The sequence below is a fragment of the Gadus morhua genome, unplaced genomic scaffold, assembly GCF_902167405.1.
Source record: "Gadus morhua unplaced genomic scaffold, gadMor3.0, whole genome shotgun sequence".
Classification (NCBI taxonomy): domain Eukaryota; kingdom Metazoa; phylum Chordata; class Actinopteri; order Gadiformes; family Gadidae; genus Gadus; species Gadus morhua.
In genome coordinates this window covers 34,898-52,536 of record NW_021964013.1, presented here as the reverse complement: position 1 = coordinate 52,536, position 17,639 = coordinate 34,898, and the positions used below count along the sequence as shown (strand labels likewise).

General features: G+C 48.4%; 1 protein-coding gene across 1 annotated transcript in view; it reads right to left on the bottom strand.

Moving 5' to 3' along the window:
• Nucleotides 1-10,943: 10,943 nt before the first annotated feature.
• Nucleotides 10,944-17,639, bottom strand: part of fam135b (family with sequence similarity 135 member B) — a 37,092-nt gene continuing 30,396 nt past the window's right edge. The window contains exons 16-21 of the mRNA XM_030350109.1: nucleotides 16,076-16,167; nucleotides 15,847-15,944; nucleotides 14,287-14,438; nucleotides 13,732-13,842; nucleotides 12,768-12,881; nucleotides 10,944-12,235 (exon numbers count right to left, since the gene is read on the bottom strand). Coding sequence (XP_030205969.1) covers nucleotides 12,030-12,235; nucleotides 12,768-12,881; nucleotides 13,732-13,842; nucleotides 14,287-14,438; nucleotides 15,847-15,944; nucleotides 16,076-16,167 — 773 coding nt within the window. The 3' untranslated portion in view covers nucleotides 10,944-12,029. The remainder of the gene's footprint in view (nucleotides 12,236-12,767; nucleotides 12,882-13,731; nucleotides 13,843-14,286; nucleotides 14,439-15,846; nucleotides 15,945-16,075; nucleotides 16,168-17,639) is intronic.

Sequence of the window (17,639 nt, the reverse complement as noted above, 5' to 3'; positions counted from 1 at the left end):
CCCATTCAAGGGAGGTTTGTGAGTGGCAGCCATTGACACCATGGCTGGTGTAATGATTGCTGTCCATGCTGTGAAGGAGGTTTTAATAGCAATCTAGGGTCCCCCGTGTTGCCTCCTTTGTTTGTCCTCACACATCGCGTGATGCAATTATATGTCGAGTGATAGCCAACTTTGAGGGCAATTCACAGCACACTTTGAGGTGCACCTGTAGGATTTGTACATGCTTAGAACATGGAGCCCGCCTCTCCAGGGCTCCCACTGCCGGGCTAAAGCAGCAGGTCACTACCTCACCGGCCAAAGAGACCCGTAACGAGAAGGAATCTCTGATTCCTACACATGTTACCTTACTCAATAATAACTGAAAAAATAGAATATTTATGTATATGTTTTATCTCTGTCCAGGGAGAGGCCCTGGATGCTGCTTGGTTTATTAAAGCATCCCTGAGACAGTGTGTGCATGCGTGAATATATACAGTAGGTGTGTGGGTGTGTCTGTTTATGTATGTGTGTGTGTGCGTGTGTGCGTGCCTGCATGCGTGCGTGTGTGCGTGCGTGTCTCTGTGAGCGTGTGTGTGTGTGCGTGCGTGCGCACGTGCGTGTGTGCGTGCGTGTGTGTGTGTGTGCGTGCGTGTCTCTGTGAGTGTGTGTAAGTGTGTGTGTGTGTGTGTCTGCACGTGCGCGTGTGCGTGCGTGCGTGCGTGCGTGCGTGTGTGTGTGTGTGTGTCTGTGAGTATGTGGGTGTGGGGGGCTTAATAGTGACCCAAGAGATGGCCTCCTCACCACAGTCCCTCTGACCTCCCACCCCCAGAAGAGTCTTCCAGGTGAGGAGCCACGGCCATAGGCCACACCGGCCCTCAACAGTGATCCACCACGCAGCCACTCCTTTCACTTCCCCTGCTCCTCGACCATCTGCCTCTTGAAAGCTCTTGACAAACGAGGGTGAATCAGGTGCTTCCCATTCATGGGCCTTTGCTTCTTTAATCTTATTATTCTTGTTTCTGTTCTGTTCTCTGCGTGATCCACTATCGGCACGGGGCCCTCATCAAAGTGCCGTTTGATTTGAAATGAGAGCCTGCCTGTTGCTCTACTGTCTCACTGATACCCCACCCCCGACCCCACCATCATCAACCACCGCCTCCACCACCACCGTCCCCTCCCCCACCCCTTAACACCACCCCCCGCCACCACCACCACCAAACCTCCGTTTCCTTTCTCGGTGCCGCTCCCCGTGAGGGTCCGTGGTTCCCGCTCGCTGCAGCGGGGCGTCTTTGATGGCCGCCGGCCCCTCGCGCCGGCCCGCGGCGGGCCGGCGCGAGGGGCCCCCTCAGATGATCATCCAGATGAGATGCGGTCCCACTGCGGGCCGACCGGCACACTGAAGCGCCAATCCCAGCTTTGATGTAGAAGTTAAAGAACAGGGAGGCGTGCCTCGTAGCAAACGCCGCGGCGATCACACACACACACACACACACACACACACACACACACACACACACACACACACACACACAGGCGCGGGAGGTCAACTTCTTGCGTTGCGGCGAGCTGGGGGGATTCAGAGAGAATATGATGATTCAAGCCCCAAGATTCTCCGCTTGTGCTGAATGTGCTCTTCTCCGGCCCTTCCGGATCCCTCCACACCGAGGCACAACATGCTGCCAGGTTTAAGTTATTAGCATTTAAGACCAAAAGAAACATGATGTATAGCCTGTATATTTTTATGCTTTGGAATTCTGCCAACCTTGCAGCCATTGTTGTGAACACAGCAGCACCAATGTAATTCCAGTGCTGCTGGTGTTCAAGCTCTTCTCCCTCTTCCAGGGGAGCTATGGATTTTTCATCTGCTACTGATTTAACGCTTCAATGATTATAAAAATTTGCCATAAGTCATATTACTCTGTTTTTTTTTCCCCCTCTCTCCGTTAATAGACCTCTCGCTTACTGTGTCTGTCTATAGAACATTTTATCTTATGTAAGATGAAAAGGATGAATGGCTTACTCCTCAAACCAATTCAATTCTGCAATTTTAATCAAACTGACAATTAACTATATTAGCATGGGAGGCTACATGGTGGAATTGATGGTTCCCGTGTGCTCCGTCTCGCTGTCTCTCTCCGTCTCTCTCTCTATCGCTCTCTATTATGAAACAGTACGGTAGGCAGAGGTCTTCTGAGAATGACCTCCATCTACTAATCTGCTAATTAACTTTGTGGACTTTGATGCTTGTATTATTCACACGCACACGTCCGTGCGTGTGAATAATGGGCGCAACGGCGGGAAAAAAAAATGAAACAGGCCATGTGATGGAGGAGAGCCATTCAAAGGTGTGTGTGGGTGTGTGTGGGGGTGTTTCATGCCGCGCTGGAGCTGGGAAGCGGTCGGACACAAATAACCACATACACACACAAACAGAGCGGCGAGTCATGCACCGACACACACCCCCACACTGATACACATGTGCACATGCACCTGCACGTGCACATGCAATGGTCACAGATTAGATCTACCGCATGTGAAGGCTTTGCCCCAACTCCCCGGAGACTCTGGCTCTTTATGGAAGATGAATGCATGAGTGTGAGTGTTTGTGTTTGTGCGTGTGTGTGTGTGTGTGTGTGTGTGTGTGTGTGTGTGTGTGTGTGTGTGTGTGTGTGTGTGTGTGTGTGTGTGTGTGTGTGTGTGTGTGTGTGTGTGCAAACGCATCCATCTACAACAGGTCCCCAATGTCATGTTTGCATTATTTTTCCACTATGTTTAAAGCACCATCCACCATATGTCCCTGAGTGGATGATCCCGGCATGTGCAGGATCACGGGTTAATCTGCCATTAAGAACCAACCCGACCCCCAAATGATTCCCTCGGTATCAGAGTGCAGTCTCTATCCATTAGCGGGTTTGCGTGGGATTTCCGGCTATGTATCGTTAACAACACGCACTGGGCGATGCAGGCATATTTACATCCCACTGACCAACGACACGCTAACACGAAGACCATGCAGAGCGCGTGGCAACACCAGGCCGTGCACCTATCACGTCGTTCCTCCTCCTTGCCGGTTCACCTTCACTAACTCCGTCCCCCCGCTGCATTAGAGTGATGGAAAGAGTGGACCTTTGCCAGGATTATCCATCATTACATGGGATTACCGTTTCTTTGCATGCTCAAAATCTCTCTGGATTAAATAGAGATTACTTCATTTTTTACCCCCCCCCCCCCCCCCCTCCTTTCATATGCCAGATCTCTTTCCATCTTTTCGATCCATCAAGGATTTCTTTCTTCTGAGCTAAATCTCCCAGCTGTGGTGGTGTTTCCTCCGCAGAGAGAATGAAAATGAGGCTTCATCTCCATTTTGTCTGTAATTTGGCAGTTGCGTTTCTCCTCCAGATACAACCATATGTAGGCTTCTTACCCGCCCCCCGTCCCCGTCCCCCCAAACATCTGTCCCATTGTTAAGGGGTTTTCAAGATGAATACAAAAATATATATTTATAAAAAAACATGACACACCAAAAGGGTCACTGAATATAACCAATATTTCCTCTGTTCTTCCTCCTCCTTTTTTCCCTCTTCTCGTTATTTCTCCACGCTCCCTTCTTTGGCCTCTCTAAGGGGTCGAGGGAGATTATGTTTCGGTGCTTTGTAGGAAACAACGCGTCATTAACAATGCTGAGCGCCCAAGTGGGCAAATGAAGGTCATGTTCTCGCGACAAAGTCATGATATTATCGGTGTGTTGCTGCAGTCACAAGTGCAACGGTCGCGCTCGTAATTGCAGTATCGCATCACCCGAAAGCCTTGAGGCTTAACCTTGGGATGAGCTGTCACTTTAAGCATTGCACAACATTTTATTCAATTATCTATCGTTTGAAAAATGGACTGCATACGGTTGTTTAATTTCTTTTCTATTATTGCACTTCTTTCACGTTCATGTCTTCCCACCGAACACAGCCAGTAAAGACCCAAGTGATTCCATGCTACAATCGAGATAATCTATCTCTTAAAATAGTGTATCTCTTGCAACGCTGTGCCTCTCTTTCCCTCTCTTCCCGCATCGCTATTTCCCCTCGTCTCTACGAGCGTTCCTCTATCATTTAGCACTGTCTATTTCCTCACACATTGACCGGTGCATTGCAGACGGCAGCCCAGCAGGCTGGAGAGTATGCTGTACTGCAGCAGCAGAGCGGCGGCAGAAGCAGAGAGGCGCGGTAGCGGAGCGGCAGAAGAGCGGTGGAGCAGCTCCTGCTCCAGTGGCTGGCTCATCTCGCTTGGGAAGTTTACACGTTGTTCCGGCCGTGAACAGAGATCTAATGGAGCTGCTGAGGACAGCGGAGAATGTGTGTGAAATTACGAAAGAAACTTCAAAAAAATCCCAGTTCCTGCCAACAAGGAAAGTTTTTATACATCGCCTGGCCTTTAGGATTGGCGTTTTAGGGTTAGCCTATTTTATTTCCTTCTTCTTGTGGGTCCTGCGATGTCTAACTGGCTCTGAATGGGCTACACCTCACACCCCGCGCTGCCTGTTAGGATCCCACAATAAATGTTAAATGTCTCCAGAGATCGATACTGCCTGGCCTCAGTGCTCTACCGCCGAACAGAAGTGTTCTCTCTAGCTCACCACTCTCCTAATTAACAATGTGTTTGACCTATAGCCTCCCCGTCACCCGGCGCCGCCTGAGCGGAGAACGAGAGCGAGAGAGAGAGCGAGAGAGAAAACTGCCGCAGCTACCATTAGAATGAACGTCATCACATATCTTTCTTGAATGAATTATTCAAATCAAACAAAAAACAATAATGAGAAATACCATCTAATCTGGTATGGAATATCATTAGGCCTATAGCTAAATAAAAGTTTGATCAATGATAGCTTTATAATTAAAAATATTGCCCCCTATCCGTTGGCACTTATTTTCTATATATAATTTCTTATGTCATATATACTTTGATTATTAATGACCAGTGATGTTCTTTGGTCTAAACCCAAGAGAGTGGCAGCACCATCTACTGGGCAGTCTTAATTGTGACCATCGAGGTCAAATTAGAAGAAAAACGTCTTTCCTTATAAATTGGTTATATTTTTGGATTTTACGACATGTGGCTGTGTATAAAACGGAGACGGTGTGTTTTTGTTTTCAATAGGTCAATTTCCAACATGAAAAAAAATGGTATGAGTGAATTTTAATATTTGCATTGCGATCAGTCACGAATAAATAAATAAATGAAGGTGTCTCTTTAACAATTTTAGAACAGTATCATTTACTGTCTAGAAATGGATGCAACCCAAAACAGCAGAGTGATTGCTAAAGAGTTAGCGTCCGTGAGGGATTGAGTGAGAGAGGGAGAATACAATAAGGCAAATCTCCCCGCGTCAAGCTTTTTGTTGGATCTAGATTCAGGTGTGCGAAGTTGCGCGGATCAGGCTGGAGGTTAGGGAAGGACGCCCAGCGAGACAGACAGGGGGCTGTCATGTCTGCTCTGCTGGGGGAACCCTAGCCTTGTGCGACCATCTGGATATTCAAGTGTGCGTTTCACAACGAACATCAGTCTGGCCTTGGCTAGGCAGCAACCTGTTTCCAAATATCGGCGTGGACTTTCATAGGTCAAAAATGACCAGCCGATCGTATTGAATAAAACAATTATTCATATATTCATAATATTCCACGAAATCCGAGGGGAAGTCAAGCACATACATCCTCTACTGCAAGAAGCCTTGGTTGCCAATATCAGTTCATGTCAGAACATCATTGTTCAGTCTATTTCATGTAAAACAGTTTTGATTGCTTTCAATTGCTACACTTTCCTCAGGCAACGAAATTGTTTCGAAATTCGTCAGACTGCGGCCGCTCTGTGTTCATCATGAACTACCACGCCCTGCACCCCCGGTCACTGATTGGTCCTATCAGTTCTTAATGTTCTTGGAGAGGCTTTCAGCGGCGACAAGGCCAGACTGAGACTGAGGAGCAGAAGGAGAACCTCATCAGTGATCAGGACGGTCTCAGGAGGCGAGGGAGGAGCCGATAGTTATGTCATTAAAACTCTAGTTCTGTAATTGTAGGCTAGACCGTGTACACGCCAGCCACAAGGCCGGGAAGGGGCGGTACGTAAGTGTGCTGACGAGGCTACCTGGCGAAACACCTGTACCACGTGCATCAGGATGCACGTGGTACAGGTGTATCCTTCTATGTATGTAGCTCAGGATGATGGCTCAGCCGTATCACGTGGCAGACGACGAGGACAAGGCACAAATTCAATATTTAAGATGACGAATGGCGGAAAGGAAACCCCAACGTCCGATGATGAACGGCTGCTTCCTCCCTGTTTGGCCCGCGGACGCTGGGGGCCCGACGTGGAACAGTTAGACCGAGGATCCGATCCGTCGCCAGATGTCCAGGGTGGGAGGCGAAGGGGTTCATCACGGTGTTTCAAGAGGATATGACTTGCGGTCCCGTTCCTCTCGTCCCGGTTCACGATGAGACTTCTGTAGAGGATGATTCAATCACCCCCCCCCCCCACCCCCTCTCCTGTTATGTCTCTCAGGTGTTAAATCCTCCTCGGCGTTGTCAGGGGAGACATGAGACCATGTGAGATCGTATTACCTTTCCAACGCTGACAGATTTGCGCAGCCATAATAACGACTCCCACCGGCCGCCTGCTTATTGACGCCGGCTGCACCGAGGCATCACTCACGGCCGCTAATGACTCTGCTCATTCATTCACTGGGCAAACACTGCAATGAATACCGCTTCATTCAGCCCGTAGTGATGGATTTAATGACAAACTCATTTCTCCTCCGATTTTATAGTCCCGCCGCTGCAGAGCACACACACACACACACACACACGCAGACACACGCACACCCACACACACACACGCAGACACACGCACACACACACACACACACACACACACACACACACACACACACACACACACACACACACACACACACACACACACACACACACACACACACGTGCGCCCACACAGTGAAGGGTGTTGGATATGGGGGTTTTGGTGGAGGAGGGAGGAACAAAAGGACAGACTTGTAAATAGAAGGTGCGTTTTTCTGGCTGCGATTGGAGCTCAGTCGATGTTGAAAGTGTCCGTGTCCGACGCTCCTTTGTGGGCAGGTGGAAAAAATGAAGAAAAGAATACTTCTTAACCCCCCCCCCCCCCCCCCCCTCAACACACTCTCTCCGTACCCCACACACACGCACACAAATCTACAGACGCACACACACATACTCACACTCTCTCACCGTACCCCCCCTCCCCGCACACTATCTCCGTACCCCCCCCTCCCCGCACACACCCACACACACCCCCGTACCCCCTTCCCCACCAACACACACACACACACACATACTCTCTCCGTACCCCCCCACCCACAAACACACACACACACTCTCCGTATCCCCCCCCCTCCAAAACACACACACACACACACACACACACACACACACACACACACACACACACACACACACACACACACACACACACACACACACACACACTCTCTGTACACCCCCCCCCCTCCCAGCTGTTCCCTGGGATGGGGGGAGAGAGGTTTCTAGCTTCAGGGTGCAGAAATGAGCTGTATTGATTTTCCTCCGGTCAGAGTAGACAGCGCTTGAGTTCGGCACTGCCTCGGTTAGATTGAGAGTTCAGTGATGGATGGAAGGACGGACTGCCGTGTGGGCGGACGGACCAACCGACTGATGGCAACGGTGGATGGAGGGTTGGATAGGCAGACAGACGGGAGGCCAGTTTGTGGGTAAAGCCCTGCCTCAGATCAGAGGTGAAGGCGGATTGAAGCTGTGTTCGACTTCCGCTCGCCACGCAGTGTGTGTCTCCCCGACATGGAAGTCATAAATGGAGGCAATTGAAATGAGAGGGGGAGGGCGGAGGATGGGTTAGGGGTCCGCGGGGAATCACCGGCATGATTCGTTCACGCCTCGTCCCCGGCTCTCAATACAGACTCTTACTCATTGTTGTCCTGCCTCACGGCTTGTTAATATAATATATAGAGGGACAGAAGTTAAAGAGCGTGACAAACACGCCTCTGTGGACTGCAGCGCGGGACTTTTTATAACACGGGCAAAAAAAAAATAAAACAGCTCTCCTCTGAGTTCCCCGGCATGCTGGACGCCGGCTCGGTTTGAGCCGAGGAGGGGGGCAGCACATAGATGACAAGGAAGACGATGGAGAAAGAAATTCAGCATCTTTTTAATCATAACTTCATACAGTTCTTTTTTTTTTATATAATACTATGTCATATATGTATTTATATTTTTACATGGGACACAAGCTACCAAGGAGTAAATACAGCAACATACAAAAATATCAGTAGTAGTGTTGGCACGAATCAAGTAGTATTTACTTTACATCTTCATAGACATTCAGCGGGATAAGCCAGGTTTCTCTCTCTAAAATACGGAACTCACAGTGAAGTCAAGTTTTTTGTTTATTTTTTGTCATTTTTTCTTCTCACATTCACGTACTGCAAACATTTGGAATGGTGTCAAACTTCAACACAACACTCAACCACGAGATAATGAGGACAGGACGTAAGGTAGATCGATTCACTCACATGACAGGGAAGCTGCCTCGGGACAACAGGACACACTGTTCACACACACACTGGCTCACAGCCCAGTCGGGCGCACACACAACGGCGTCTCTCCTCAGGGTCACACCCAGGATGAACAGGTTAGGTCCCCTAGGTTGGAGAACTGAATGATTGACGACGGTTATCAGTATCACAGGGTAAAAAATATATAGAAGGATTATGAAATGATCATAGATCCTCATCTCTTCATACGATTGCATAAAAACTCAATGGAACAGTGGTTCAACAAACATATTCGGTATCAATAACAATCCTACAATCCCCCTGATGGAAACAACAAATAAAACAAAAGAAAAACATAGAAAAGCCCACAAAGAACGTCCTTCACACTATTTCAAGTTATATAAGCCGGTGATATAATCCACATCAAAAAGTGAATCGCCTCTTAAACCTTTGCTGTAAAGGATGCTCATGGAATAACCTCGTCTGGCGAAAAACAATACGTGTCTGATCACCAGCGGCTAGAGGATCAGCCAAGGCGGCCGTGTGTGTTTGTGTGTGCGTGCGTGTGTTTGCCCTTGAAGAAGAGGCTTCGTTCTTGATACATCAAACATTTTTCCCCCTCATCGATTCTCACTGACCCTTTAGGTAAACACAGCACAGGCGCAGCGAGAGGGAAAACAAACAAGCCAGACCCACGCTCACGCATACGCGTGTGTGTGTATGTGTGTATTTGTCTGCGTGTGTCTGTGTGTGTGTGTGTGTGTGCGTGTGCATGTCTGCGTTTGTGTATCTTTGTGTGTGTGTGTAGTTGTGTGTCTGTGTTTGTGTGTTTATCTGTGTTTGTGTGTGTTTATCTGTGTGTGTGTATCCATGTGCGTGCGTGCGTGCGTGCGTGCGTGCGTGCGTGTGTGTGCGTGCGTGTGTGTGCGTGCGTGTGTGTGTGTGTGTGTGTGTGTGTGTGTCTGTGTGTGTGTGCGAGTGTGTGTGTGTGTGTGTGTGTGTGTGTGTGTGTGTGTGTGTGTGTGTGTGTGTGTGTGTGTGTGTGTGTGTGTGTGTGTGTGTGTGTGTGGGCAGAGAAAATGATGCATGAAACAGCTCCTGCATTTGCTTACGAAGCGCAGTCATAGGCTTTGGGGAGCCATCCCAGTGTCGCCCCCCCCCCCCCCCCCCCCCCCCCCCCCCGACACACACACTGTTTGATGAGCGTTAGTCATAGAGTCGACACCCTGCTTACTGCGCGGGGTGCTGCCAGCTTTCACAGACAAACACACACACACACACGCACACCTGCCACCAAACACACCCTGTGGACTCAGGGCGTCATCACCGGCACAATAAAGGCTGCTGCTGTTTCCTGAACATGAAGACACCAGAGGAGTGGTGCTTTGAGGCTTCACTGAGATCCTGGCTCCTGTCAACGACTGTCACACTCGACGGCAACTCGCAAACAGACCCACGCACGCGCGCGCACGCACACACACACACACACACACACACACACAACACACAACACACACACAGACACACACACACAAACGAAAGTGACAACGAAACGAGTGACAGACGAGACAGTAGAGGTCAAGGTCCTCATGAGTGGGGGTGCGTCCCTCTTGGCGCCGTCTAAGTGAGGCTCTACCTTCAGCCCAAAGAAAAACGAGGTACACTCAACAACGCCATTAGACACACACAGCACAGATCCATCGCCCTCCGTTAAGCGAGAGCTGTCAAGGGCTTCCGTAAAGTACCCTTGCCGAGGCCCACGGTGCGAGAGGGGGGGGGGGGGGGGGAGTATGGCTGTTGCATATCATCTCTGACCTATGGAGCCGTCAGGGCCCGCCTCAGATGTGGTCAACAACATTGAAGCGTGCTGCAAACGCAGTGCTAGCGCACATCGATATCATGAGCTCGGACCCAGCGAGGGCCAGCGACGGGCATCACTGTGTCCGTGTGACACAGAATCGGGTGGATTCTCAAAGGGGGCAAAGAGTGCAGTTCGTAAGGGGACGGAACGGGGCCTTGTCTTCCGAGCCACAGCCTTCTCAGTGAAGTGGCTCAGTAAAACAAAACCCGGTCAGGAGGGCAGCGTACAACAATGGTAATTAATACCTGGAGGAGCGCGGCCGGGTGGATGGTGTGGACGGCTGTGGGGGGGGGGGGGGGGGGGTTCGTGTCTGAAACACAAGCAGAGGGAATGATGGAGCGTTCCTGCCGCGGCCATCCATCACACAGGAGGCCTACATTCATGACGGACGAGCGTGGCCCAAGGTCTCGGCGGTTGACTTTGCCACGCGACCGGTTTGGACCGGCCGTTGTTTGTACAGGAGCGTGGGGCGGTAGCAGCGGCCCGCTGTGCCCCGGTGTACTTTTGCTAAACGCCAAATTCATTCCAACCCGTTTATTTTCTTTGTTTCGCACAATTCATTAAAAAACATATTATTTGCGTTATTCAATCAGTCGTATAATGGAAAATGCGTAGCTTTTGCGCTCGGATTTGATTGTTAATATTGCCATATGGTGTTCGGGTAGTTTTTTATTATTATTATGGATTCCATATTACGTGTATGTTTAATACACTTCCCATCATGCATTTTGCCTCATCGTGTACACTCCCTGGCTGCAGAAGTAGTTAGGACCCACATGGAAATTAGTAGTTTGATTAAATGTGATAGTAATTATGCTGGAGGCTTGAATAATTTGTGTGGGGGAAATATAGTTGCAGCCATTTCTCTTTGTTAACGATGCAAGCAGCACTATTTAACACTTGGCTGATGTGGTTAAGCTGAGGTCAACTGCATTCGGGGAAAACGCAATCATCTAAATGCTTTCAGCGAGAAGATATGTATTATATTCACTCTACAGCAGGTAGCACTGATACCTGCGTTGTACAATTGATAGACAAGGTGACTTTGATTTGGACGTTTTGGACGCAGGTTAACATAACATGTTGTAGAACTGACATCCAGATTACACGTATTCATTACATTGTTGTTTTTTTGCTGATAAAAAATAAATTAAATATATATATATTTATATATATATATGTGGTATTTTTTCTCTTATGGAAAAAGTAAAGTCATCACTTTGAACAGAAAAGTCCTGTCGAATGTACAATCACGCGGATAAATGCTCAGCAATAAAGTGGGGCTTGACCAATCAGAGAGGCTGCACTGAGACTCCACCCCCACCGACTCTGAAGGTAAAACAATAGGTGCAATGCTCTTCAGCCTAACAGTAGCACTTCCCACCAGTGCTTTGGGTTGAAAGGGATAATTCATAAGGCCTACTAAACAGAAGTCCCTGGTTGAAACAGTCACTTTTCTCTTTGCTATAATCTTTTTCATTCAGCTTATAGGATTTATACACATTTGCTACTTACATATACTAAACATAGGCATACAAAAGGAATATATATATATATATATATATATATATATATATATATATATATATATATATATATATCTTCTTATTTGAAGTAACCAAGGCCGGCGACTAAGAAGAACTTCTCCAGGAAGAGTTCAGAGTCCAGCACGGCGATGTGTGCGGCTCGGCCAATCAGAGTGTTGGCTGTGTTGGGCAGGGCGTGGAACACGTTCTGGCGAATCAGACGGCACTCTTTGGCCTCCACCAGGGGACGCAACAGGTTGTTGATCATCTCCGTGTACACGGGGCCTTGGGGGAGAAAACGAGAGAGAGAGAGGGGAAGAGAGAGGGACAGAGGGAAGAAAGGAAGAGAGGAAGAAATATTAGTGATGAAAAGAAAGACAATAAGAAAGACAGGAAGAAAAAGAGAACACAAGCGATTGAGAGAAAGAGAGAAAGTCAAGAAGACAAGGCAAGAGGGATGAAAATAAAGAGAGAGAAAGAATGGAGGTGAAAGAGATCGAACCAAAGACCAAAAGAAAGAACGAAAGAAGGGGTGGTGACGCAAGAGAAAGAAAGAACAAAGAAAGACAGCAAAAGAGAGAGAAGGGCGGGGATTGGAGGAAAGAATGAAAGAAGGAGAGAAAGCAAGAGGGAGGTGACAGTGAGAAGGCGAGAATCAGAGAGAAGCCACGTTCCACTGCTGGCTCCAGCGCCCGGGAGGGGATCAGCGCGGCTAAATGTCAACAGCGGTAGTTGTTCAGGTACCAGAACGGCCAGCCACAGGCGGCCGGGCAAACACAAAGGCAGCGCGCGGCCGAGCTAAAGGCCAGGGTCTGACCTGTGGTCCGGTCTTTGAGGGCCGTCCTGCACAGCTCTATCCTGGCCGAGTGGAACGGGACGTAGCGGTCCTGCGGGGAGGACACCAGCACCACGTTCTTAAAGAACTGCAGCCCTGTGAGGTCCACGCACGCACGCACACACACACACACACACACACACACACACACATGGTCAGACACACACGCACGCACGCACAGACAGAACAATGACACACACACAGTGAACAGAACTGACTGAATTTGTCTTTGAGTGTTTGAGTATTTGTGTTCAAAAGAGTGGGGAAAGGAGCAAGCAAGACGGAGAGAGAGAGAGAGAGAGAGAGAGAGAGAGAGAGAGAGAGAGAGAGAGAGAGAGAGAGAGAGAGAGAGAGAGAGAGAGAGAGAGAGAGAGAGAGAGAGAGAGAGAGAGAGGAGGAGGCTGTAAATCACAGTGTGATCAGAAAGTGCTCTGACAGCCTTGATGTGATAACACTATGTTTCTTCTCTTGTCTCCCGTCACCGTGCTTCTAACGGACTGCACTGTCGCTGGCTTTCCAATGACAGGGTTTAGATCATTGTGTCAGTACACCACAGCGCAGGGTGCGTGTGTTTGTGTGCATGTGTGTGTCTGTGTATGTGTGTATGTTTGTGACAAATGGCTGCTTTGTTCCACTCAGCAAGCAGTGAGTGTGTGTGTGTGTGTGTGTGTGTGTGTGTGTGTGTGTGTGTGTGTGTGTGTGTGTGTGTGTGTGTGTGTGTGTGTGTGTGTGTGTGTGTGTGTGTGTGTGTGTGTGTGTGTGTGTGTTTGGGTGGGCTGGGAGGAGGGGACCTTACAGCTAGCTAGCAGTGGATGACGCATAAGCTCGCTGCCACCCAGAGCAAAAACAACTTTGGGAATCAAAAGATAGCAGAAGACAACATCTTTGTGACAACTTCATGTGACAGCTGCTGATCGTCTTCACAGCGGGGGGGGGGGGGGGGTACCTGGCTTCTGGCTCAGCAGGTACAGGAAGGTCTTCCTGGGATCCATGTGGTCTCTGAAGGTAAGCTGAAGCAGGGATCCCGATTTTTTCAGCTTCTGCATCAACCACAGGCCTGCACTCAAGCACTCACACAGACGCACACACAGACGCACACGCACACACACACACACACACACACACACACACACACACACACACACACACACAGACACAGACACAGACACAGACACAGACACAGACACAGACACACAGACACAGACACAGACACAGACACAGACACAGACACAGACACAGACACAGACACACAGACACACAGACACAGACACAGACACAGACACAGACACAGACACAGACACACACACACACACACACACACACACACACACACACACACACACACACACACACACACCCGATCAGGCACAGTGTTGTCTTTTGAGACAGCGGTGAGAAAGAGAGCCGCCACAGCAGAGTGTAGATCATTGAACAAAAACACAAAAGTGGCTGAACATAAAAAGCTCTCTAAAGTAGAGTGTGTGGGTGGCAGGAGACTCACCCGTGCTGACCAGGGTGCTGTTGTTGTACAGGGTGCCCAGGTGGGGCCCGGACAGCGAGAGGAAGGTGTACAGCCTGGGAAGGTAGCAGCGGAAGCGCGGCCGCGTCAGCACCGAGCGCACGATGATGTTCCCCAGGGAGTGGCCGATGAAGCTGTGGAGCACCACCAGGAGGCCCAGTCACCCGGGGGACCCGCACAACTGGCTCTCAGAACCCTTTCATCGTGATTGTACCTTCATGTGTGTCTTTTCCTTCACAGCAATTGCTATGGGAGTTATTTTGCGTCATTCATTATTATAATTTATAACCCTATTCATTTCTATTTGTGTTTTATTTGTAGTTTAGAGGTATAAATAAGTGCCGCTATTCATTGCTTGGGAGAGGTAAATTATGCATGTATATTTATTGTTTTGTATCAATCTTGCTTTTTCCCATAAATAATATAAAACCATTTTTCAAAGATGAACTGATGTCCCGTGTGGGCCAGGAAATCGAAAAATAGTCAAAAACGTTCTTCAGCCAACGGCGAGATGGGCGACCCCGAGACCCACCAAGACTCTGATCTCTCCTCTCTCATCTTCTACCACTACATGAGGGGATACAGACACGCTCTGTCAAAATAATCGTTTTTGAATATCACTCTTCTAACGTGTTTTTGAATTGATTATTCCGGTCCAAGATTGTGACACTTTCCATCGTTTCACCCTGATTATGGATCGCAGTGTGACAAGGCTTACGAATGACGTCCTTCGAAGTGCCGAGAAAACTTAATGATAACGATTAGGGAAGGTTGAATGTATGATATTACAAGCACTTACCAGCGACTGGAAACAGCCACAGTGGCACAGATACAGTACGTCTGTCATTGAGTGTAATTGCTGCAATGTTCCAGCGCTGTTCCAAATCCCCCTAGCCCTATGTCTCTACCTTCTCATATATCTGCTTCACGACTAAATATAGACATAATTCACAGACCAGATGCCGCACTGGCAGTCCATTGCTTTTGCCTTTGAAACACTCTCCTGAGTGCACACACAAGGAAGTTGGTAAAGTTTGACGACTTGGGGAAAAAAATGAAAACACTTACACAAATAACAAATTGGCACATTGAGGGCAATTAAGTCTGAAGATAAATTGCTTATTTTTCTAACAAGTTTGGTGTTCCGAGAAAGAAAACCTTTCAAATAACTTTGTTTCTTTTTTTTCTTGGTATTTTCCCAACATTGATGTGCGTTTGTTTTAAAAGATGGAATAGGGTGAAAGGGATCCTGTCTAATCAAGTGAGCGGCAAGCGGAAAACTACATCTCTACATCACAGCAACATATCAGCATCGCCAGCTGATATGAACGGTTTTCTGCTATTTAAATCAGTGGGTGTGCTAATTGTTGAAAATGGTGGGCTAAGGTGATACCGTCCATCTGTCTGATTAAACCAACCATCAGTAATGATGCCGGAATGTTTCACTCACTAATACAGAATGTGCTGCCATCTAGTGATCAAATAAAGTACAGACAACAAGCCTCGGTTCATTTAACTCACTGTGACCGCTGTTATACTGACCTTATTCGGCCGATGGTGAGATTATAAAGTTGGATATGCTGTATGATTTCATCCAGCAGTCTGTCCGTCATGGTGTCAAAGTCCGCAAACGTGTCCGTCTGGGACATTGATGGTTTGAGGGGAAAGCACAGGCGTCAGCTTACCCACAAAATGTGCCCAAAGCACTTTCACAATCTGTGGTGGATCAAGGTAAAAAAAAGAGAAAAACAAAAGGCGTTTCGCCTCATACCTGGTTTCTCTCAGACATGAGGAAGTCCAGTCTGGAGCCTGGCAGCCCCAGCTCAATGAAGGTCTTTACTAGCCGCAGGTCTGCACTGTTACCTGGTAGCAGAATAGCCGGTTACAATTACAGTGTCTGGCTCAGGGTCACCACCACATGATCCCTGATCCCACAGCCGTTAAGGCCGGGAACGGCGTCTCGATCGGCTGGAGAACGCCGCATACTCAACCTAACCATCTCTTACTTTACACCTTAACTTTAAAGGATTGGGCCAATTTGTGAAACCCCAGGTTAATTGTCATTGTCCATGAATGCCGTGTCAATGCGTTCCAAATGGACCAAGGCAGTTGGCCATCCATTTACATCCATTATATACAAAACAAGTGTAGCAGCTCTGTAGCCTTGCTAAACTAAGTGGCTTTGTTTTGCCCAACCAAGGTGAGCACATACGAATTGGCTAGGTAGCTCACTTCGACAGATCCCACAAACCGACAAGTACACAATATTTGATACTGTTTTTCCACAGTTAGAATTTTGTTGAGAAGAAAGCGGCTGAATTTTGGGAAGTGTGATTATTCTGTATTATGGGTGCAGAGCAACATTTCAATAAGTCATGAGCGCAGGTGTTGGTGGGTGTGTTTTGTTAATCATTTGAACACAGCATAAGCATGCTGTGTTTACACACACTGCGCATGCCCACGGCCTCAGAGACTGAGGGGCAAGCAGTTTGAAACTATGAAGGTTATATGTAATGGTCTTGAGCATGGTGTTGAATTTGGAACAAACTTATGGATTTTGTACTGCTTTGACCCGCCGGTTGCAATGGACTGGGATTAATGGTTCTGTGTGTATTCCTACAATGGGGAATTGAGCACTCCATTCAGACTCAGAAGTGAATACTGAGGCTGTTTTCCATTCAGCTAGAAAAAAAACAACTCCTAAACTTACCGATGCGATTGATTGAAATGTGGCTGCGCACTCAGATTCCTGAATTATCAGACTGCCAACAAAGCAGCCACTATCTTCACACAGAATTCTAACTGCGCGCCTCAGTTTCCACATCCGTCAGCCTGCCCAGTGACATGAAGAAACAGAATCAAAACCTTAAGATTTGTGGGGTTTTGGCCACTATTGGGGAAAACGATCAAGGCAGGGCAGTTTATACGCTTACCCGGTTTGGACAAAACAAAAATGCTGCTCCAGAAGCGGCTCAACACTCGTTTGGAATATAATGGACGTCCATGGCCAACTGCCCAACGCTTCCACAAAGAGAGAGTGGAAACCTGCCAGAATGTACCTGGGGTCTTAACAAGCAGGCCAAATCCTTCACCCGTCTCCAACCCAATGCCTCCCGTGATGCTGGCCAGCATCGGCAGGTCTTGGAGCAGGCACTGCAGTGCGAGCCATTAGGACCCAATCCCATTTCTACCGCTTACCCCTCCCCCTTGTTTTGAAGGGGTAAGGGGAAGGGGTAAGGGGTAGAAATGGGATTGGGCCTAAGGCCCAATCCCATTTCTACCCCTTACCCCTTCCCCTTACCCCTTCCCCTTACCCCTTCAAAACAAGGGGGAGG